This window comes from Anopheles gambiae, chromosome 3 (genome assembly GCF_943734735.2).
Source record: "Anopheles gambiae chromosome 3, idAnoGambNW_F1_1, whole genome shotgun sequence".
Lineage (NCBI taxonomy): Eukaryota > Metazoa > Arthropoda > Insecta > Diptera > Culicidae > Anopheles > Anopheles gambiae.
This window is the reverse complement of record NC_064602.1, coordinates 67,154,991-67,176,300: the sequence shown is the minus strand read 5'-3', so window position 1 is coordinate 67,176,300 and position 21,310 is coordinate 67,154,991. Positions and strand designations below refer to the sequence as shown.

General features: G+C 46.2%; 6 protein-coding genes across 6 annotated transcripts; 1 reads left to right on the top strand and 5 right to left on the bottom strand.

Annotated features, from left to right (window-relative positions):
- Positions 1–232: 232 nt before the first annotated feature.
- On the bottom strand, positions 233–2,374 carry LOC1272525 (damage-control phosphatase ARMT1). Its single transcript, XM_061662034.1, has 4 exons — positions 1,814–2,374; positions 1,380–1,712; positions 1,149–1,308; positions 233–1,088 (listed from the first exon to the last, which is right to left on the bottom strand). Exons 1-4 carry the CDS (start codon positions 1,891–1,893, stop codon positions 336–338), a joined length of 1,326 nt encoding a protein of 441 aa, XP_061518018.1. The 5' UTR covers positions 1,894–2,374; the 3' UTR covers positions 233–335.
- Positions 2,375–8,218: 5,844 nt separating this feature from the next.
- On the bottom strand, positions 8,219–10,809 carry LOC1272523 (uncharacterized). Its single transcript, XM_061662032.1, has 3 exons — positions 10,486–10,809; positions 9,106–10,408; positions 8,219–9,013 (listed from the first exon to the last, which is right to left on the bottom strand). Exons 1-3 carry the CDS (start codon positions 10,698–10,700, stop codon positions 8,423–8,425), a joined length of 2,109 nt encoding a protein of 702 aa, XP_061518016.1. The 5' UTR covers positions 10,701–10,809; the 3' UTR covers positions 8,219–8,422.
- A 1,044-nt stretch (positions 10,810–11,853) lies between these two features.
- On the top strand, positions 11,854–12,754 carry LOC1272522 (cysteine-rich PDZ-binding protein). The gene is made up of 2 exons (XM_311435.5): positions 11,854–12,365; positions 12,455–12,754. The coding sequence occupies exons 1-2, from the start codon at positions 12,193–12,195 to the stop codon at positions 12,582–12,584; spliced, it is 303 nt and encodes a 100-aa protein (XP_311435.5). The 5' UTR covers positions 11,854–12,192; the 3' UTR covers positions 12,585–12,754.
- On the bottom strand, positions 12,670–15,256 carry LOC1272521 (mitochondrial DNA helicase). The gene is made up of 3 exons (XM_061662033.1): positions 14,406–15,256; positions 14,047–14,344; positions 12,670–13,970 (listed from the first exon to the last, which is right to left on the bottom strand). The coding sequence occupies exons 1-3, from the start codon at positions 15,006–15,008 to the stop codon at positions 12,811–12,813; spliced, it is 2,061 nt and encodes a 686-aa protein (XP_061518017.1). The 5' UTR covers positions 15,009–15,256; the 3' UTR covers positions 12,670–12,810.
- Positions 15,257–15,748: 492 nt separating this feature from the next.
- Positions 15,749–18,866, bottom strand: LOC1272520 (coatomer subunit delta). Its single transcript, XM_061656001.1, has 8 exons — positions 18,492–18,866; positions 18,377–18,416; positions 17,633–18,281; positions 17,390–17,563; positions 17,000–17,313; positions 16,806–16,917; positions 16,560–16,725; positions 15,749–16,488 (listed from the first exon to the last, which is right to left on the bottom strand). Exons 1-8 carry the CDS (start codon positions 18,492–18,494, stop codon positions 16,360–16,362), a joined length of 1,587 nt encoding a protein of 528 aa, XP_061511985.1. The 5' UTR covers positions 18,495–18,866; the 3' UTR covers positions 15,749–16,359.
- A 718-nt stretch (positions 18,867–19,584) lies between these two features.
- Positions 19,585–20,803, bottom strand: LOC1272519 (proteasome subunit beta type-5). The gene is made up of 3 exons (XM_559226.3): positions 20,538–20,803; positions 20,062–20,454; positions 19,585–19,987 (listed from the first exon to the last, which is right to left on the bottom strand). Exons 1-3 carry the CDS (start codon positions 20,682–20,684, stop codon positions 19,673–19,675), a joined length of 855 nt encoding a protein of 284 aa, XP_559226.2. The 5' UTR covers positions 20,685–20,803; the 3' UTR covers positions 19,585–19,672.
- Positions 20,804–21,310: the final 507 nt, after the last annotated feature.

Genomic DNA, 21,310 nt, shown 5'->3' with positions numbered 1-21,310 from the left:
TCTATGTTCTGCAATCATGATCCCTTGTTCTAGCTTAAGATAAGGTTTTAGCCAGCATTAGCTAAGTATCTATAAAACAAAAAATCTGCCTAGTTTATTCTAGTTCTAGTTGCTGAATGCCTAAATTTACGCAACACAATGCTTTCTTAATTGTTGGTACGTATTAAACCTTACCTGCTGGATAGCCAGTAGCATTGCTTAGCGTCTGTTGTACGAAAGTGAAAACGCACCCTTTACGCAACGTAATTTATTTTCGTTAAAACAATCTCTCACCCATAACAAATCAAAATAAGAAAAAGCACACGCCGCTACGCCTAATCACCGGCACATTCCGGTCATTTCCCGGCAAACTGTATCACCCCGTACTCCCCGGTCACCATCCACGAGGCGTCCTTGCGCGTCAGCTCTTCCGCCATCCCATCCGGCAGCCCACAGATCAGATCTGCCTTTACCGTGCGCAACGTGCACAGGCTGGTCGGCAGAAAGCCACGCAGCGCCTCAACGAAGGGCGTATTGTACGGGAAGTTAAAATCTCCCAACAGTTTCCGATAGTTCAGATCCCCCTTGAACACGAGCAGCTTTGCCTGCGATAGCTTTTCGTACAGTGCCGGTGCAATGTCGCGCATTCGGTAGAACTCGTACGGTGAGGTCCAGAAGTGATCGACAGGGCGCATTTCTAACGCCCCGGATGCAAAGTGGGCTTTCAGACGCGTACCGAACTGTGCGAGCAGTGGCTGCGAATCGTTCGAGGCCAGCGTGTCCAGCGTCCACTGCAGGTCCTTCGGCGTTACGTCCGATATGTACCACGGAATGGCCTTCACGTTGAAACACACCTGGGGGGCGAGCTGATGATGGACGATAAAATCTGCCAGACAAAGGTCGGTGAACAGTTCGTACCCGGAGTTGTCATTTATGATCTCCACAATGCCAGAGGAGCCGTTGGCCGTAATGCACTCCCAAATGTCTTGTGTCTGATCGCGCACAATGCACTGGTCGAGCGAGTCGAGCAGACTGAACGGGTCACCGTCCTGTTTCACATCCTGACCGGCGCTGATGGACAAGTCGCATCGATTGCCCCAAAGGTTCAACTACCAATCCGGAAGAGATGATAAGTATGTTGACAATTTCTTCAAATTCAACACGCTCACCTTTAACAGATTGCGGAAAAAGGAACCGATTTCTTCCGTCGTTCTGGTTTCTCCGTTGAATGCTTCGATGGATCGCAACACCGCAACCATGGCATCGTACGAGTTTGTCAGCGCTTTATGCTTTTGCTGCTGAAAGTAGTCCAGCTTTTGTAGCGTTTGACTGCAAAACACAAACGGTGGATGTTTCTTAGTTAAAGTCCGCTTTTAAAAAATGGATAAAATCATAGTTACGTGTTCTCGAAGATGTTGTTTAACCGCCGGTACATGTACGTTTCCGCGTACAGCCAGCAGGCGGAAAAGTAGGAATTGTCCTGCCCAAGACCCTCGAGAAAGCTGTTCCACACCGTCTCGTCCCCGAGCGCCGTCTTTATCGGGCGAAAGTCCTTATCCGTCTGCAGCTCATACTTCAGCTTGGAAATTTCCCCGATCGCACCCTTCAACTCTTCGCGCGCCGTTTCGCCACCAAAGTTGGCCACAATCTGCTCCTTGTCCTTGGACAGCTGATCAATCACCTGCGTCAGGATGACGGGCAGTCGCTCGCGCATGGTGTAGTAACCGAAGCCCCTGGGTGCGTATGGGTTTAATTGAATTAAGCAAACGCATTAAGAAGCAATTATTTTGAATGCTTTTGGGGAAGCTTACTGCGTGTATTGTACCATACTTACTGCTTGTATTGTCCCTTCAACGGTGCGTTAAAGGGTGGCTTTTCATCGATGATATTGTACTTGGTCGTTAGGTCGGTCATTGTAGAAGCAGAGGAACGACTTCTTCGAGCACAAAGTTACGCAGAAATTGCTTCGCTTGCAGCAGCGCTAACACTACTCCAGCTATGATTTGTCTCAACGATCGCAGGTTGCCTTGTTTCAGATCTAGCAGCAACAGCAGCAGCAGGGGAGCATAAATTAAGCACCCCACACAACAGTGTGCACTATTTTTAGAACCGCTCCTTTCCCCGGTGTGTGTGTGTTATGCTGTGAAACGACTTTACGTTCGATACAGTCGATTGGATCGCACGACGCTTACGCAGCAGATAAGGCGAAGGTACACAGGCAGATAGTCTGATGTTTATTGTGATAAGTTTGGTGTAAACACTTTATGGATTCGGATGGATTGGAGATGCTGCTTCGGTGAGGAAATGCTGCTGTGTTGTTGCTGCAGCTAAAATCAAGGGGGAACTGAACAACCTGCCGCCGTACGCAACAATCAGCTGTTTTGCGGACTGTCAAATCCTGGCAGATTGCGCTTGTGGAGGGTAGGCTGAAAAGTTGTTATGGTACGTATGTTGATTAGTGTTATTTAAAATTTCCGTTCGTACAAAGCAACGAGTAATTACCATTTTTCTTACTGTTTTTTTTTTTTTAATTTTAAGAATACATGAAAAAAAAATTCAACATTATTTCTCTTTCTACCTCACAGACCATCAAGCCCAATAGAGCGAGAAAGCAGGGTGATTTTATTGTTTGAGTTAGGCATCAATACTTGCTTTAGTCTTGCTAAACGCGTAAAGTAATGCAATTTAACTCAACAATACTTTTGCTGTTATATTACTGATATAAAATTCATCAAAAATATGTTGAATAGCAGCAAAACAAAAGCAATTACAACAAGAGCTATTAATTTAACTTATATTTTAATCGAGTGAATTGGGCACATTTAAACAAGCAGCCTGTTTCCTCTGTTCGCCTAAAGATATGCAATTTGTGTTGTGTAGTTAATTCACTGTTCGCGACTTGCTTTATTGCATATATTTAGGCGTCAAGCAAAAACAAAATTCGTTAAAATAACCCCATCTTACTTATCCGGCGCTACAACCGCTTTGCGGTCTTGGCCTGCCTCAGGAGTGTCCGAAACCGCTCACGGTCTCGCGCCTTCGTCTGCCAGTCCGTTATCCCGGCCTTAATGGCGGACGCCTCCACGCCATCTTGCCACCTCAATTTGGGCCTACCACGCCTCCTCTGTCCTTGTGGATGGCCTAAAAAGACTTTACGGGCTGGGTCGTCCGTTTCCATGCGTACAACATGGCCAGCCCACCGGAGCCTGGCGAGCTTAATACGCTGTACGACAGTGAGGTCGCCGTACATCTCGTATAGCTCGTCATTATAGCGGCTCCTCCATTGTCCTTCCACACATACGGGGCCAAGTATCCTTCTGAGCATCTTCCTCTCGAACGCGGCTAAGAGGGCTTCGTCAGATTTGGACAGTGTCCATGTCTCAGAGGCGTATGTGAGTACTGGTACTATATAGGTACTATATAGTCCCAGCTTCGTCCGTCGCGACAGGTTCTTTGAGGTGAACTGCTTTTTCAGGCTGTAGAATGACCGGTTGGCAGCCAGCATCCTTGCGCGCAACTCAACTTCCATACTGTTGTCGTTGCTGACCTTTGACCCAAGATAGGTGAATTCTGGGACGACTTCAAAAGTGCGTTCACCTATCTGTACATCACGCCTACGTAGATTTGGATTATTTATTGGTAGGTCCGCTGATGTTGCCACCATCAGTTTGGTCTTTGCCTCGTTTATCTGCAATCCGAGGTTCTCTGCCGCCTGCTCAATCCCTTGGTAGGCTTCTGCTACATAGGAGAGCCGCAGACCAATGATGTCTACAGTGGCCGGCAATATAAAGTGGCCACTACTTACAATTTTACATTTTTTACATTTTTTCCGAGAAAAATGAAGTTATTGTACTGCTTTATTTTTTGAAACATTGCTCGTGATATGCTTAAGAATGCGCAGTACCATAGCATGACAAAAATGAGATGTTTGCTTCAAGAAAAAATATTTTTTCCAAAATTGATCAAAATCACTGTGCCAAAATAAAGTGCCCACTTTATTCATTCTACAGAAAATATTTTTCTGAACAAATATAACACCAAACTTATAATTTATATGCGTTCCTCTCGCATTCTTTACATGTTCGAGGACCTTTGACATAATTTATTTTGTTTTATTTGCACGTATTTGGCATTTGTTCTTCCTAGGAGTATTTCAGAGCTTTAACATATTTTGTTTTTCCTAATCACGTCATTCTCACCACATTTGCATCAAAATTTGCACACGAAATCTCCATAGGATTAAAGTTAGGTCTAAGTGGGAGCCATTATAGAAGTTTTATTCGATTTGATTGAAAAAAATAATTAAAAAAATCTTCGTGTATAACTTGAGTCGTCTTCCTGTTTTAACATCAATTTATTTACTAACTCCGTATTTTTCACAGAAAACAGATAAATTCACACAGGATGCTTTTATAAGTATTAGCTTTCATTATGCCGTCGATTCAAAACATGCTCCCCACTTCTCGTATAGAAATCCCTTCCCTGGTCATCACATTGCACTCTTCATACATATTGGTTTGTTGGATCGCGTCTAGATATTTTTGAACATCAGTTCTAATTTGGACTCATCAGTCCAAATATCAGTTTTTAAACAATCTAACGATATATCTGCATGTTCTTGATCATATTGAAGCCAATTGGCTTTGTTAGTCTTGCTGTAGCTCGGGCGAGGAACTTGAAGGACGCCACATCTAACGAGCAGTAAATTCCGAAAATTGCAATGTGATAGCTAGAGGGTTTTTATCTTTAGGAGTAGCAGGAAAACTGGTGTGAATTGAAAGTACAACTATGGCTTATACCTTTTTTAACATTCTTCATCAATACTTTGGGATATTTCTTTAAAAAAATGGGGTTTGAAAACTAAAAACATGTTCCTACAGGCTAACATCTCAACACACACAATCAATACAAAAAACATTTCTCAACTAGTATCGTATAAAACACCTTGCATGTCCTCCATGAAGTCTAAATCTTGGTTCCATCGAGAATTTGTGGCAGATTCTATGTGCGAGGGTGGATAAAACTGGTGTCACAAACAAATAAATTTAAATTTAATGCTCTTGATAACGCTTGAGAAGAACCAGATGCAAAAACTAGATGCAGAACTAGATAAACCTTTAAAAATTAGAAAAAAATACGCTAAAGATCCTCGAACGTGTAAAGAATGCGAGAGGAACGCATATAAATTATAAGTTTGGTGTTACATTTGTTCAGAAAAATATTTTCTGTAGAATGAATAAAGTGGGCACTTTGTTTTGGCACAGTGATTTAGATCATTTTTGGAAAATATATTTTTTCTTGAAGCAAACTTCTCATTTTTGTCATGCTACGGTACTGCGCATTCTTAAGGATATCACGAGCAATGTTTCAAAAAATAAAGCAGTACAATAACTTCATTTTTCACGGAAAAAATGTAAAAAATGTAAAATTGTAAGTAGTGGCCACTTTATATTGCCGGCCACTGTATATCATCAGCGTATGCCAGGATCTGGGTTGACTTATAGAAGATGGTTCCCGTAGTCTCCACCCTCGAGTCGCGGATGGCCCTCTCTAGCGCCAAGTTGAATAGGAGACAGGCAAGTCCGTCCCCCTGGCGCAGACCCTTGGTGGTAGCAAAAGGTCCTGAGAGTTTTCCATCCACCCTCACCTGGCATGTGACGTTGGTCATAGTCATTCTAACTAGCCTTATCAGTTTGGTCGGGATTCCAAATGAGCTCATAGCGTCGTACAGTTTTACCCTGGCTATGCTATCGTATGCGGCTTTGAAGTCTATGAAGAGATGGTATGAGTCGTTTTTGTATTCAGCCATCTTCTCCAAGATCTGCCGCATGGTGAAGATCTGATCAGTGGTTGATTTTCCGTTTCGGAATCCTCTTTGATAGTTTCCTACTATCTCTTCGACGTGCGGGACAAGGCGATCCTGGAGGATCAGGGAGAATATTTTATAGGCGGTATTCAACACCGTAATACCCCTGTAGTTGTTGCAGTCCAACCTATCTCCCTTCTTGTATATGGGGTAGATGATGCCGAGATTCCAATCACAAGGCATCGATTCGCTATCCCACACCTCAGTAACAATTTGATGAATCTCGTTTTCTAGTCGTGCACCTCCATTCTTGACCAGTTCGGCTGCAATTCCGTCGGTTCCGGGTGCCTTGTTATTTTTCAGCCGACGGATAGCCTTTCGTGTTTCATCTATGCTAGGTGGCAGTAGCATGACATTATCTGCTAGTGGCGCTTCTAGCTGTTCGCTAAACTGGTCATTGAGTAATTCATCAAAGTACTGAGCCCACCGCGAGAGGACCTCTGGCTGGTTACTGACCAGATCTCCATCCTTGTTGCGACAGCAGGTTACCTTAGGTACAACGTTGTTTCGGTGACCTGCTATCGCTTGGTAAAACTTTCGTGTCGGTCCGTACGCCTCTCTGGTTTGCTCGAGTTCCCGCATGTTTTGCTCTTCCAAAGCATGCTTCTTGGAGCGGTGAACTCGTTTCTCTTCGCGTCTAAGCCGTGAATATTCCTCTGCGCATGCCCGCGTTCTATGCCGTTGCTGCATTGCTCGGTATGCATTATTCTTACGTTCGGTCACTTGTCTGCATTCATCGTCGAACCAGCCAGATTTGGTGTTGCCACGACGTGGTGGGAGTATATTTCTTGCACAGTTTATTATTTTTGTTTTTAGAGCGTTCCACCTCTCGCTCGTAGTTTCGTATCTGTCTTCTGGTAGTAGAGACTCTTCTAAAGCGGTTTTGAATTCCTGTTGGACAGCAATGTCCCTTAGAGAGTCCGTGTTGAGCCGAGCCTGCGTGTTTTCTCCGCCCCCATTGGCGCGGGGGCGGGCGATTCTACAACGTATCACTAAGCCAACCAAGTAGTGATCGGAATCGATATTGGCTCCTCGATATGTTCTGACATTTAACAGACTCGACTGTCGTCGGCGGCTTATTAACACGTGGTCGATCTGGTTGAAGGATTCTCCACCCGGGTGCGCCCACGTAATCTTGTGGATTTTTTTGCGCGCAAATTTGGTACTTCCTACAACCAGATTGTTCGCTGCGGCGAACTGGACCAATCTACTACCATTATCATTACTGTGCTCATGCAGACTGTGACAGCCAGTGTATTGGCGGTACATTGGCTCCCTACCGACTTTTGCGTTGAAGTCCCCCAGGATGATTATGAGGTCATGCCTGGGGCAAGCATCTACAATTCTAGCGAGGCGGCCGTAAAAAAGGTCCTTCTCCTCTTCCTCTTTGTCTTCGGTAGGGGCGTGAACGTTTATGAGGCTTATATTAAAGAATTTGCCTCGCATGCGCAGGGTGCATAGCCTATCATTTATAGCCTTGAAATCCATGATTGCGGGTTTCAACCGGGGACCTACGGCGAAACCCGTTCCGAGCACGCGGTGGCGGTCGTGGCAGCTGAAATATATGTCGTAGCAATGCTTACCACGCCTGTTGTGCACACCGTTCCCTAGCCACCGAATCTCTTGTAAAGCTACGAGGTCCATGCTCAGTGTGGCTAGGGCATCATCAAGTTTTTTCAAGGCTCCGGCTTCGCTTAGAGTGCGTACGTTCCATGAGCCCATTTTCAGAGTAGTCCTGGGGCATTGCTTAGGGTCGGTATCGTTGGTTCCGTTTCGGTGATTCCTGGTGCTTTCCGTAGTCGTTGATTCATGGGACTGGGTGACTGGCCCCGCGCCCACGTGACCGTTTTGTTTAGCGTCGGGTTGCCCCCCCGACGTTCAGGCACCCAGTTTCCCGGGATACCCACCCCCCTCCTGGTTCGCCATGTGCCACCATCCGCCCAAGGGGTTGGGTCAAGCCCGTGTACCCAAGCTTGGATATGTGGTGACACATGTTACCACTCTGCACGACGAGGACGTGTCGGAATAGGAGTTGGATGGGAGAGCCTGTATTATCCCTCAATGGGGCTTCGGATCCCATCCCATTACAGAAAATAACCCCATCAGGTGTTGAAAAACGGCAGACAGTATGCTGGCCAATGTTTAATTATTTTTAAATGCAAACAAAAGTAAATTTACATTTCTATCCCAGTAAGTTTGTCAGTAACTCTAAGCCTAATTAGCAAAACACTGTTTACTTCATCCTTAACTCAAAAATCTTAAAATTGCTTATAGCTTATTGGATGGGAACCAATTGTTCAGTGTTCCATTTATATCAGCCTTTGGAGTTGTATTTGACACAATATTGGCACAGACATACTAACATAATACAAATTCATATAAAACAATATAATGTTTATTGATATCTTTGAAAAGCAAATATTTCATATGAGTAATGCCTCATTTGTCTTGGATGAAAATTTTGTTTTTGTTATACTTATCTTCTAATAAACTTCTTTTTGTACGCTTTTTTAATCACCGTTTTATCGTTTATCGACGACGTAACCGTCCTCTTAGAAATCGAACCGATTCTCAATGTTATTCAGCTTGTCGCGATTTTATAAGAGCGGAAAGTTCGTGCAGATTTAACACCGTGTAGGTTTCCTCTTGTTCCGCACCCGGCAGCCCCACCGTAACGGTTCGCTGGCTAATATCCGCACAGATCGGTTCATTCTCGGGCAGATAGATATCCAAGAAGATTGAATCCAGCGTTAGTCCACCCGCCTTTGCCTCAGCTAAATGTTCCACCACGCCATCATGGGTTCGCATCGTTTTGGTCGCCAGCTGGGGCGGTATTTTGCGTATGTTGGACAAATCTACCAGCGTCATCGAACCGTAATCGCAAAGGAAGATGGCCGGTTTACCATCACCGGCCGTTTCGTAGCAAACGCCACGGTACCAGCGGTTCAGGCACCGCACCAAACACATTTCCCCTTCGCGCGGTACGTACGATTGACGGAATTCGGCCACCTTCTTGCCGTAGGATTCGAGCATTCGCTGCAGATTCTCTAGGTAGGGCAGATCGCTCATCGCTATCCACGTGATACGGCTGTCCAGCAGTACGGTTGTACGGTTCAGTATCATAATCTGCTTGCTTTCGCCGAACGACGGCTCAGATTGTGGAATTTCCTGTGAGGTAAAGTAGAATGATGTAACGTTATTTTAATTAAACATGACAATAATCGAATAAGTAAGCCTGCCTTTCGGTCACTACCACGTACCTTGTACATAACGAACGCTCCATTTTTGGCATCTCCCCGTCCGGTGCTGTCGTATTGGTTCGAATCACGGCCAAACGGAGGAATGATGATCAACCTGTTGATCTGTTCATTAACACTCTCTCCTTCGGGGGTTTGCAGCTGCACGTCGACGATATTATTCGCCTCGAGACGATACTTCATCTGCAGTGGGCGGTCCCGTAGCTTCGCCAAGTACTGCATCGCTTTTTCGTGCTCTCCATGCTCGTCCGTTATGTCCGTTAGGCACACCTTGTAGATCAGCACCTTTCGGTACATCAGTTCGGTGTCCTCAATCAGCAGAAGATCGCCATTGCTAACGAAATCAACCTTTCCATGGTCAATGAAGGCACACTTGGACCTTTCCGGACCAACTTCCGTTACCAGTACCCGTCCGTGAACCCCCAACGGTTCGTACATTGCGAGATAAATGTCTCCAGCCGTCGGTTCCTTGCTGTTCTGCACCGGCACAGCCGTAAGTCCTGCGCAGGCAAATTCACCAAGCGTGGCCAGATACATCGTGTCGGCTGCTGGGTGTGCGGAACGTACATAAATACGATCAGGCGTCAGGATTGCGGTGATAAACACTTTTGATTTCTCAGGAAGAGGATCTCTTGTGAGCACTTCCTGCGGTTTGGTCGCAAGTTCCACCTTTTTCCCCACTTCACTTGCATCATTTTGCGCAGCCACTTCTCCTCCCGCTCGCTTATGGCAAATGCGATTGTGTTCGTCGTAGTGTTGTCTCTGGTGCTGAACCGAGCAGTAGTACGTTTTGCAGCCCTTGCAGTAACTAAACCCGTACCCTTTACATACCACACAGCGTGTAACGTCGAACAGTGCGCTCTCCTTAGCGGTGAGGCCTTCGTACACTAACGTCTCCCCGTCGAAGCGATTCTGCTCGTTGGCGTATGATTTTTGAAACGATTCCACACGCTTTCTCAGCTCCTCTGGATTGTAATCGAGTGTTTTCTTGGTTTCGAACGATTCCAACACTTTGTATATGCGAAAGAACGACTCTGGGTCGGTCCGTCTCAGTGTTCCTTCTTTCGCCCGGTAGTTAGCATTCGTGGCCAACGTGTCCCGCTCGGGGAAATTGATCAGCAAGGGCAGTGAAAAGCCCACGTTGAAGCGACGCTTCGCACTAACCTGCTCCCAGTCCTCGTCCGGTTGCGGTGGAGCGGAAGCGTCTGGCTCCACAGAGGGTAGAGTTTCCTTCGGTTGTGCCAGTTCCGCATTGTAGTTGAAGCCAAGCTTCTGATTAAGTTGTTGAATTGCCAGTCCTGCTTCGCTGCAAATGAATTAAAAAAAGATTAATCAATTGTCCCGTTTTATCTTAAAGTTATTGCTGTTGTTTGTGTTTCTTACGTATCGGTGGAAAATTCGATGAACGCAGTGCCGCCAGATTTGATTTTAAACACATCCACCACCGTACCATAGTGGCTGCACATTCGCCTTAACCCTGCAACCGTCAGATCGTTCACGTTGCGCACGATGATTTTGGTCAGGCTTTTTTCTTCCTCCTGGTCGATCGTCCATGTTTCGGCCGTTGCCGGATCAGTACCGTCCAGTGTGGCTGCCATGCTTTAATTTTCGCTCTTGTTTGTCGTGGACGCGACCGAACGCATTTGCACGCTGCTCGTGTTGTTTGTTGTTTTATTTGCCGGCACTGCCAGTGTGGCCAGATTATTTTGGCGGTTTTTGGTAGGCGCACCAAAATTTTATCGGTAGTTTTAGGAGGCTTCCACGCAAACAATGAGACCCCAAATTTTGAGTGATTCAGGCCGAGGGGTATGAGGAAGCTTGAGGAAGCAAGGAGAAACGCGCTGCGATGAGAGTTCGCATTCTGTTTTACACGCGCGCTTCACTAACACCAATGCAAATACCGTGCTTTGACGAGCCGTCTGTGAATGTGTGTGTCTTCTTTCAGCGAGCTCAACAACTTGGAACTGCTCGTCACATCGTGTTGTCTCGCTTACACTACAGCATCGAACCATCGCTCTGTATGTCCCCCCTCCTACGCGTACAAAACCACCAGTACAGCGCGACGCTTTGCCGGAGATGGTTGTGCGCGTTTCGTTCTAAGTCCCGCGCGCAGTGTTTGTGCGTTGATGCGCATTTCGTTGAAAGTCTCGTGCGCTGGTGTGTTTTGGTGAAGTGTGAAGTAAAAAAACAGTGTGTACAGACGCACATGCAGTGCGTGGATCGACAGGTAAGGATCCATTTATTCACAGATATGTGTTTGCTGGATGGAGGTCGTACTTAGTAGGACGACGACATGATGTGTGTTTTTGTTAGGTTCTAAATGTGTGACGAAAGTTTACATTAAGTTTCAATAAAGTGTTTAATGTAACCAAAAATGACCGTGTTTGTGTTTGCTTTTAGAATAAGTGCGAATTTGCGATCGTGTCTATTCATGAAAGAAAGCGAGAAACGAAAGAAACAACTATCTTTACATTTGTTCGTAGCATGGCTCGAAAGAACACAAACACATTGAGAACTGCAGAGCGCACCGTGCGTTACGGGTGGGGTGGGGGAGGGCTCGCGTGAGTATGTAACTCATTGGTCGAAGGGACACTGTATTTCGACAGCGTCACTCAAATCACTCAAAAAATACACTCATTTTGCCGGACGGGTTATCTGTGAATCGGTAGGCATATGAAAAATCGGTAGGAATACAGAAAAATCGGTATTTCTGGTCACTCTGGACACTGCATCATTTTGTGTTGACAGTTGCTGTCATGCTGAGGTTACAGTAGAGGGCTTGCATTCACTGCGCTGGTTTCACTGGTGACCGCGTGTACTTTTATCGTGGAGTGAATGTTCACTGAATTTAAGCGTTGTTCTCAGATCATGTATTTCTGTTTTAACATGTACAAATAGATAACATCATAAAAATACTTCCACATTATTTCGGAAACCCCCGACATGCGCCACATATAGATATCACTGTTCTGTAGGGCTAGAGTTGTTCACCCCTGATGTAAACAAAGCTCCGCCAGTCAATCTTGGAACGAGCGTCTTTTCCCGCAATACAACAACGCAATCCCTTGTTCCAGCCACTGCCGCTGCACGATGGTCTGTGAAAAGTGTGAAAAGAAACTGGGCAAGGTAATCACTCCCGATCCATGGAAGGCGGGTGCCAGAAACACCACCGAGGGCGGTGGTAGGAAAATCAACGAAAACAAGGCACTTTCAAGCGCGAAGGCACGGTACAATCCCATGGCAGGAAACTTCGCACCTTGTCGGTAAGTTAGCAATCGCTTTGCATCTTCGTGGAGTATTTTCGTATGCTAATGTATCATCAAACATTTGTTTCACATTTCTTTCCCCGTAGAATATGTAAGCAGAAAATTCACCAAGCCGGATCACATTACTGCCAGCAGTGTGCGTACAAGAAGGGCATCTGTGCGATGTGCGGCAAAAAGTTGCTGGATGTGAAAAACTACCGACAATCTTCAACGTAGGACACAATGCGCACGCACACACGCGTTAGGATAATTGTTTTAACCGCTAACGACGGCAAATATCGGATGAAAGAACGGCATTCAGTACTGCACGGAGACTCTATTTGTATATTTATGACTCACTTTACTCTTGGCAGTTTGAAATGCAATCTGTTTTTTAATGACCACTACACATTTTGACTGCTCTCTGTACACTACTACCTTTCGCTGGCTCCTGCATTCCACCTTAAAATGCTCGTCTAACCGTCCGATCAATCGGTTCACTGCCAGCCGGCCCTTCGTTCGACCCTCCATCATCACCGTCCGGTTTCTTCTTGCGCTGAGCGTAGCTGAGACTTGCCTTGTCGAAATCCAGCGGCATAATGCCAAGATCGCCGCTGTACCGGTTTTTCGCTACCTGCAGATACTTCTTGCCCCGCACGGACGTTAACCGCTTGTCCTGTATGATCAGCACATTGTCCGCTTCCTGGGACGCTTTCGCCCCGCCAAAGATCGAGCTCGTCGTCAGCTCGTCCGTGTCGCGCTCCTTGCGCGGATGGATCACCAGCGTCACGTGGCAGTTGCGCTTGGTGGCGAACGTGCGAAAGGCGGCAATGATCGCATCCTGCTTCCAGTATCGGTCCAGATGCTTCGACTCGTCCAGCACCCCCATCATAAACTGCAGATTGTCGATGATGACGTGCTGGATGTCGTGCACGTACTGTGCGTGCTCGATCGCTTCCATCACGATCTTGATCGGCTGCTGGCCGTGGAACGTCATGAAGTAGATCGGCAGCCGCTCGAACGCATCCGCCCACTGCTCAAACTCGGAAAGGTTCTCGTCCAGCGGTCGGCCCACCATCTGCCGGAGCAGCGTTACGGCGAGCCGGGTGTTGCGGATTTCGAACGAGCCCCAAAGCGTCGAAACGCCCTGCTGTGCCAGATCGAGCGAGTAGTCCGACATGAAGGTGGTCTTGCCACAGCCGGTCGGTCCGGTCAGTACGGTAAGCTCTCCCTTGCGATGGCCTTTAAGCAGCTTGTTGAGCGTCGGGTAGCGTTTCCACTTGACGCCCTGCACTTTGTCGATGTTTTGCAGATCGCTCAGCACGTCCTGCCGCAGCGAGCGGAACGTCGTGATGGATTGGTGCAGAATCGGTTGCGCTTTCGAGAGGATTGCCTTTGGTTCGAGCGTACCTTCCAGCAGCGCCCGGTACGGCGTTGGATGCTGATCGGTCGGGCGCACAAACAGACACCTTCGCTCGTCCAGCTTCTTGGCGTAGTTACGGGCCGTATCCCAGCCGGCAGTGTCGTAGTTGAACCACAGCGTTAACCGCTGGAACCGTTCCAACCCGGGCAGACACTGTTGAGGTAGTGCTTTAAGACCGTGCGGAAGACATACTGCCGTGGCTAGAGGTGGAAAAAGAGAGAGAACAAAAGCACAATTTGAAATGGTTTTGCTTTCAATGAGCTTAAATGAGCTTACCATTTAGCTTCACACTGCCCAGGGCAAGCAGATCGAGCACGTTAAGTACGAGTATGGCATTGTGTTGACTAAGGTCTTTGGCCTTGGCTACTGGGTTTGAAGGGTTACATCTAAGATAAACGAGACCGCTGGCATTCGTTTCTGGCACGGTACGTTCAAATACTTCTCCATCGGAACCCACGTGGAGCGTCTTGTAACCGATCGCCCGATCCTCCACGTCCACCAGTGGTATGAAGAGCTCCCGTTTGTCCTCGTTCCAGCGTGCTTTCACGCTCACTAGCGTGTCGGGAATTATATTCTAAAACAACAGCGACATGTTTAATATGTTTATAAAGCAAAAGAGTCATTTGCCAACTTACCTCCAAGCTAAGGAACTTAATAACCTCTCGCGCTCTCTCCACCGTGTCCACCGCAATCGCATCGCCCGGGATAGGACACACCGTACTCACGTGCTCGCCTTTCAGCTCTAGAAAGGCATCCCTCAGCTTGCGCAACTCCTGCACCGTCTTCGGCGTCCGGCTGGTCGGTGGGAAAAACTTCTCTATATGATCCCACCGGCCGAGATACTGGCACGACGAGCACGTAAAATTGCCCGTCGTTTTGTTCACAAAAATTTTCCTCCGTATCGCGTCGCTGATGGGCTTTCCCTCCGCATCCCCCGGTACGACGTGACACACGGGACACACCGTCTGTATGCAGGTGGGCCCTTCGACACTTTCGCCCAGCACCGTACCGGAAGCTTTTATTATTTTCTTCATATGGTACAGTGACACCGTCGTTACCGGCTTTTGTCCATCGTCGGGTGGGTGGTTTGCATCGATGCTGAAGTTCCGCACCAAGGAACGGCATTCAAACGGCGCAACATCGTTGTAATCGGAGGAGGTGTGTTTACTAGCGCTCGGTGCACGCTGTAATCGGTTCAATGCTTTTGCGTACGAACAAAACAGACGCTTCACGAGCATTACGCACTAACATCACAGTCGGCCGTTACGTGGCGTTACGAAAAGAGAGGGAGTGGAAAATGCTAACAGAATATTCGATTCGAAATACAAAATTAGTTACAAATACTATTTCATAACATTGCTCTTTGAGGTATAAGATCTAACAAAAAAAAAAACTATCTTCAAATGGCAACAAAGCGAGCTGCTGGAAAGTAACCGCGTAATAAGAATGTGTGCGAATGGGGTTATGTTATTGTTTTGATTACAAACACAAGATGTCTGCAGATGAGCTGTGCTGGTTGTGCCACTCTCTATAAACCTGGGACTGTGGATTATGGGTTTGAGGGGCAATATGCGCTTACAAAGGATTGCATTAAAAAGCTTTTAATAACTAAAAAAAAAAATTCAGTTGAACAAAAAATAATTCGTATTGAAAATGCAATTGAAAATTTGCAAAAATTTACTTTAATTTAATTTAATTTAATTTAATTACTTCATTGTAGCCCTTTCTTTCTTTGTTTTTTTTTTTTTTGGTTGAATAAGCGCTCAGAGCTGTTTACAAACATATCCATCATACAAATTACCATATTACCCAGTATTCTAATAAACAGGCTTCTGACTTCATTGCATATTTATATATTTTTTAAAATTTTATGCATTATGAAGATCATCCTATATGTGATACACTCAGTCCAAATGATCGAATCTGTATGATTTTTTGAATGCATTATCCCATCATTGACTTCGAACAAAAAGACATCTTTATAGATAATTTATATTTATTTACCTTTTCATGTTTGGGTTACTTGTTTATTTTTTATTCTCGCTCTCACTCTCTCCTCATGCTCATAATTAGTAAACTCGTCATCGTACAGCTTTGCTAATTGTAGAATGTTTCCCACCGCTGTGCGGGTTCCAGCGTGTTTGATAAGTTGCTTTTGCTTAACATAAAAGTAGCACACTCACGAACGAGAGAGGATGTGTATATGCACTTGATAAAAGAAAATCGAAATAAAATTGCTATGTCCACCCTACTGCTCCAATAATCAAACGCAACAGGCATACAGGAAAGTGTTGATCTTGAACGCTACTACTACCATCATCTTATCCATGAGAGTCCGTTGCTCACAACGACTCAAAGGCAAAATTCGCTATTTGAACGAGAGCGCGCGCACTTACACAGCTTCTCCGAACAGCTTCCCTATTTATATTATTATTTTTTCATTTTCTTCCTATACCCCTCGTGGCTGTACTGTGGAATTGCGGCATCAAGAGTAAGCAGAAATATAATGATATATGTATAATTCACGCAACGATCTGTTACCGCGATCGCGAGAAGAAACATTGCAGGACAGCCATCCCGCGACATAGCTTACACTATTTCAAACTTATCCGTGTAGAAAACTGTTTCGGCCGAGAATTTCACCTCGCTACCGTCGTCGACCAGCAGTACCTTTGCGGGCGCTAGCTCAGCATAGGGAATCTTTGACGAGAATGTAACCTGGGTTAAGAACGAACCAGAAAAAAAATCATTAGATGAATGGGCAACCGCCAACACAATGTTGCGCTTACATCAAGCGGGAAAAAGTCACCCGGAATGGAGCTCGGCACACTGAATTCCATCGAGCCCTGTTTGCTGGAAGCATCGATCACCGGAAGGTTCCACAGCAGCTGGTTCTTTCGCGAATCGTGATTGTAGTCACCGTCGCATTCGGCAATCGATGGCGTAATACCCATTCTGAAAAAGGAGCGGCCAAATCAATTTAGCAAGGAATATTCAAGTGAGAGTGGTCTCCTTCTTGTATCGCAGCAACTTACGGTAATGGAATCGTGATGCAAACGTCCTGCAGCTCCAGCCGTGTGTGCTCGAGCTCGTACTCAATATTCACATCACAACCGCCCTCGGCATTTTCCGATGGCCAACAATTGACTGCAAAAAGGGAGAAAAAGGGAAAGTGATAATTTAGTACATCTCCGAGAGCTTTTCTTCAACCGTCTTAGTGTACACTCACTCGTCAACGGAATGGCAGATTCATCCTGTGTCTGGTAGCGCCACTTCAGCACACCCACGTCCGTGTTGAGCGGGAATGGTTTGGCCGGATTTTTCAACCCAATCTGATTCGAGCTACGGAACAGTTCCTTGTCTACGTTCGGGTGCGTCTGCAGCTGTATGCCGCGCTGGTCCGTATTATCCAGCTGCACCTTGATCCGGCCATACTTTTCGTCCGATATGCGCAGCGACAGCAGCCCGGACAGCTCGAACGTTTGCAGCCCACCGTCGCGTCCGATGCGGATCACCACCTTATCCTCCATGCGCAAGTGGACGCTGCAAAATGAGAAGGAATTTGTTAATATAATTTTTATGGGCTCAAAAACAACAAAGCAATGCATGGTACACGTACGAATCCATCGGCACATCCGACACTGGCTTTGCCTTTGCCGCGGCCGATGCTGCTGCTGTGGGCAGTGGCGTAGAAACCACCTTTTCCCCTTCGTTCTTCAGTTGATCGACGAACGTGTCGGCATCGCGTGTTTTTCCTCCAAGTTTGAGCGCGTTTCGAGGAGCGGTCGATTTTCTGCAATGATAAATGTAACGTTAATTACACTCAATTGAAAAAGAAGACATTCCCTTGCGCGTTACATACGATGCCGCCGATGCTGGTTTGCTGATTTCCGCTATGTTAGCCGACGGTGTGCTTAGTGAGGAAATGCTGTCACTAGATATGCCACCGCCACCACCACCACCGCTGCCGAAGCTGTTGTTGCCAAATCCACCCGCACTACCCACACCACCTCGCCCTCCCGACTGGCCCTTCTTCATCTCCATGCGCTGGCGCTGCAGTTCCTTCGCCCGTTCGCGCATCTTCTGCTTCGCCTCACGTTCCTGCGTCTGGCGCACTGCCTGGTACACCTTCTCCTCGTGTGAATCCATTTCGACGAACGTTTTGATCTGGGCCAGATTGACGCTCTCGCGGTATCCGAGCGCCACAATCTCGTCGAACGCAAAGATCAAATCGAACGCGTTCTCGATGATTTCCTTCTCCTCGAGCGTGCGGCAGTACTCGGGAATTACCTTCGAGAAGAGGCGCAGCGTTTCCAGATCCTCCAGGATGTTGCTCGCCTTCGTAGTGATCAGCAGCATGTACAGCTTCTCCAGCGGCTGGTACACGTAGCGCACCGAGTCCGTCTCGACGAAAGTGTGCTGCTTGCCCGAGGTCATTAGCTTTGGAAACGCGGCCAGCAAACCTTCGATGCGTGCCTTCGTCATCTCGACAAACTGCCGGGAAACGATCGCTACAAAGCGGAGTGGACAAACATGAGTAAAACATTAAGCGGTGTTGCTGGAAGAAGCGATAAGCTCTCCCCTTTCCTTCCCGGATGATACATACTTTTCCCTGCCTTCGTACACACGGCGGCTGCTATTAATACCTACAAAGGTGGGTGTAAAAAAGTGGGATTAATGTCACGAACTCGCACTGATTGCACAAATTCCATAAACAATACCATTTTTAAGCCAAAACACTGCTTTTTCCCTGTCGAGCCCGAGAAGATTCACCCGCTTGTGGCTGGACAAGTGTTTTTTTTTTAACAATTAGTGTGTGTGAATTCCGGCTGACGTGTGAGCTAGTGACGTGCGCTCCTCCCCACTGAACGGGATACGAAATTTGAAGCGATTCGTACAACCCGTACCCGGCACAAAATAACACAATACCACCGAGTTAGCACTTCACAGCCGAACCATCATCTACCGGGCACGATTGGTCGAGGTGATTTTATTCGCGGACGTGATTGGATTTATTCCGGGATCAACAAAATGCAAGGATCGACCCGCAGAACTGTTCACAACAAATGTGGCAAAGAATTGGGCTTTCCGAACCGGCTGTAAACGTAACGGGCCGAGCTCGTGAATGACGGGAAGAGATTTCGAAGTGAACTGTCATCGTTTCGAACTCACGGACTTTTCAAAATGAACGTTTTCTGACCTGATTTAAAGTGTTATCTGAAAATTAAACTTAATCATATGTTTATGGTTCATAGGCTGTAAACCAATGATTGTTCTTTTTTTTATCTGCCCAAATATCGACGTTATTTTTCTTCACTACAGCTTATTGGCTGGAAAGGGACTACTATTTGCACCGGGATAGGTTCTGGATAAGTTGCAATAATGGAAATGATTCAAGTAAAATTCCTCAGCCGATATGAATTCAGAATCCAATTAAGAATCTATATTAGATTCCCATGGAAACATCTCGAGATACATTTAGACTAAATACAGAATCAGTTGTATTTCCTGGGTCGCATTATAATCGGTACTAATTCTTGGACTAGAATAGACTTGAAAACTTGTAAACAGTGTTAAGGCATGGAATATGTTAAGAATTTCAACTAAGGTCAGAATAATTTCTAAGGCAATTCCAGCACCCGGAATGTTCTAGGCCTTAATTTCACATTAATATTCGAACAAGGTTTAATTTAGAATGCTTCTAGTTAGGAATCAGGTAGAAACACATGAGTTTTTTGCGCTAAGACACTTGTATTCCTCGACCAATGATTAAGATTCTATTCATTGGAACGACACAATTATCTGGCAAACACGTTTACAAGAAATGCATTGATAGCAATCCAATTTATTCGCCCTTATCGGCCACTTATACGCCCATCATTTAACTCTGTATAACGCCTTCCTAAGCTGTTTCTCCAAATTTCTTATTCTTCTCCTCCTTGAACTGGAAGTGCAGATCCATACAGTCCTGGTTGGAGATGTTGACCCATCCAGAAGGCTTGATGTGGTACACGCGCACAATACCGCCAGAGTACGCATCACGGTGTGTGGCGTGGTAGATCGCACGTCTTCCCAAGTCTTGCGCCTCCTCATCGGTCAGATCCCAGTGGTAGCCTGAATCGAGCACACCGTAAGCGTAAATCGAACCGCTACCGACGGAAAACACTTTGCCAGGAGTGCGGGTGCCTTCCGAGTCGATGTAGTACAGCTGTGGTCCCTATTTAAAACAAAACATTCAGCATTATCTACCTTTTCTTGTGCGTAATCCCTTCATTCGCATATGTTACTTACCCGCTTGTCGTATCCAGCCAGCATCATGCCCATGCTCAATCCCATACCCTTGTAGTAGTAGACAATGTTGGACATAATTTTGCTTGCGGCGGCTACCGAAATTCGCTCCTTGTTGCGCAGCTCGTAGATGCGACACTCCTTGGCGAGCACGCGGTCCCAGTACACGCAATCGGCCGCACCGCCAGCCAGCGTGCCGAGCAAATAGTCGTTAATCTCTACAATCTTCTTCATCGTCTGCGAACCAATGAACTGGCCACCGGTAGCACGGGAGTCGACGGCGAGAATGACACCACCCTGGAACCGGAAGCCCAGTGTGGTGGTACCGTGGTCGAAGTCCATCTTGATGCCGCTCGATTCGCCTGCAGCCTGCAGTTTCGCCAGATTTAAGGCGGGCTGTGAAAAATACACCGAAAGAGAGAGTTTAAGCATATGGACCGGAAAACTGTTTGTCACCAAAACACACGGCTTAACCCTACATCTTGGAACGGTGGAACAGCCAGCGACATGTTGTTCTGTAGATTTTGCGTGTTCAGTGCGATGTCCCGGTGGAACATATCGTTGCCCATGGAAGCATCGTGAAAGAGGCCACCCTGGGACAGTCCGCACAGTTCTGCTAGAGCCATTTTTGCTATACTTTTCACTGAATTAAGCTGGGGAAAACAAACTAAACACCTCTCGATCGGTACGCGGTGAGATTTTGGACGAAAATGATGACAAACAAAAATCTTTTTGACAGCTCGCTGACAACGGTTGCAAAACCTTACAAATGTATCACGTGCGATTTTTTGTAAGGCTTTACGTTTGAATTTTAATATGAGAAAAACGGTTAAATTTGATGGTGGTTAAACTTGGCAGTTGTTACCTTTTTCAAGATACATACTGAAATATAGGGTTATTAAAGTCACTTTTGAATGTAAACATTGTTATTCACCGCATCTGTTGTTCAACAGCTGTCAAATGGTGTATTTGCATTATAATGAAATTTCAGTTCTTACACATGATTTTCAACACATCACAAAGAACTGGCAAACTCAATCCAGCTTGAGACGTGTTGAAAATTATTCTGAATAAATGAAAAATTATGATGATGGAAATGAAATATCAGATTGATGTGGTATAACATCTTGCATGTGGTGAATAGCAACGTTTATATTCGAAACCGACGTGGAAACCTTATGTAAGTATTGCTTGCAATTCTTTTGAATCATGAAGTTAGACTGAAGATTTGTCAGAACCGACTCCGGAAGGT

Bases quoted from the DNA above. Each gene is read 5' to 3' on its own strand.
- LOC1272525 (XM_061662034.1), bottom strand. From the start codon at position 1,893: ATGACCGACCTAACGACCAAGTACAATATCATCGATGAAAAGCCACCC. The intron at 1,713-1,813 runs GTAAGTATGGTA...ATACGCACCCAG, and splicing joins TTGAAGGGACAATACAAGCA to GGGCTTCGGTTACTACACCA. The intron at 1,309-1,379 runs GTAACTATGATT...TGTGTTTTGCAG, and splicing joins AACAACATCTTCGAGAACAC to TCAAACGCTACAAAAGCTGG.
- LOC1272523 (XM_061662032.1), bottom strand. From the start codon at position 10,700: ATGGCAGCCACACTGGACGGTACTGATCCGGCAACGGCCGAAACATGG. The intron at 10,409-10,485 runs GTAAGAAACACA...ATTCATTTGCAG, and splicing joins ATCGAATTTTCCACCGATAC to CGAAGCAGGACTGGCAATTC. The intron at 9,014-9,105 runs GTACGTGGTAGT...TTTACCTCACAG, and splicing joins GAGCGTTCGTTATGTACAAG to GAAATTCCACAATCTGAGCC.
- LOC1272522 (XM_311435.5), top strand. From the start codon at position 12,193: ATGGTCTGTGAAAAGTGTGAAAAGAAACTGGGCAAGGTAATCACTCCC. The intron at 12,366-12,454 runs GTAAGTTAGCAA...CTTTCCCCGTAG, and splicing joins GGAAACTTCGCACCTTGTCG to AATATGTAAGCAGAAAATTC.
- LOC1272521 (XM_061662033.1), bottom strand. From the start codon at position 15,008: ATGCTCGTGAAGCGTCTGTTTTGTTCGTACGCAAAAGCATTGAACCGA. The intron at 14,345-14,405 runs GTAAGTTGGCAA...CTGTTGTTTTAG, and splicing joins TTAAGTTCCTTAGCTTGGAG to AATATAATTCCCGACACGCT. The intron at 13,971-14,046 runs GTAAGCTCATTT...TTCCACCTCTAG, and splicing joins GGGCAGTGTGAAGCTAAATG to CCACGGCAGTATGTCTTCCG.
- LOC1272520 (XM_061656001.1), bottom strand. The intron at 17,564-17,632 runs GTATGTAACGCG...TTATCATTGCAG, and splicing joins AAACCAGCATCGGCGGCATC to AAAATCGACCGCTCCTCGAA. The intron at 16,918-16,999 runs GTGAGTGTACAC...CCCTTTTTGCAG, and splicing joins ATCTGCCATTCCGTTGACGA to TCAATTGTTGGCCATCGGAA.
- LOC1272519 (XM_559226.3), bottom strand. From the start codon at position 20,684: ATGGCTCTAGCAGAACTGTGCGGACTGTCCCAGGGTGGCCTCTTTCAC. The intron at 20,455-20,537 runs GTAGGGTTAAGC...TATTTTTCACAG, and splicing joins CTGTTCCACCGTTCCAAGAT to CCCGCCTTAAATCTGGCGAA. The intron at 19,988-20,061 runs GTAAGTAACATA...TGTTTTAAATAG, and splicing joins TGGCTGGATACGACAAGCGG to GGACCACAGCTGTACTACAT.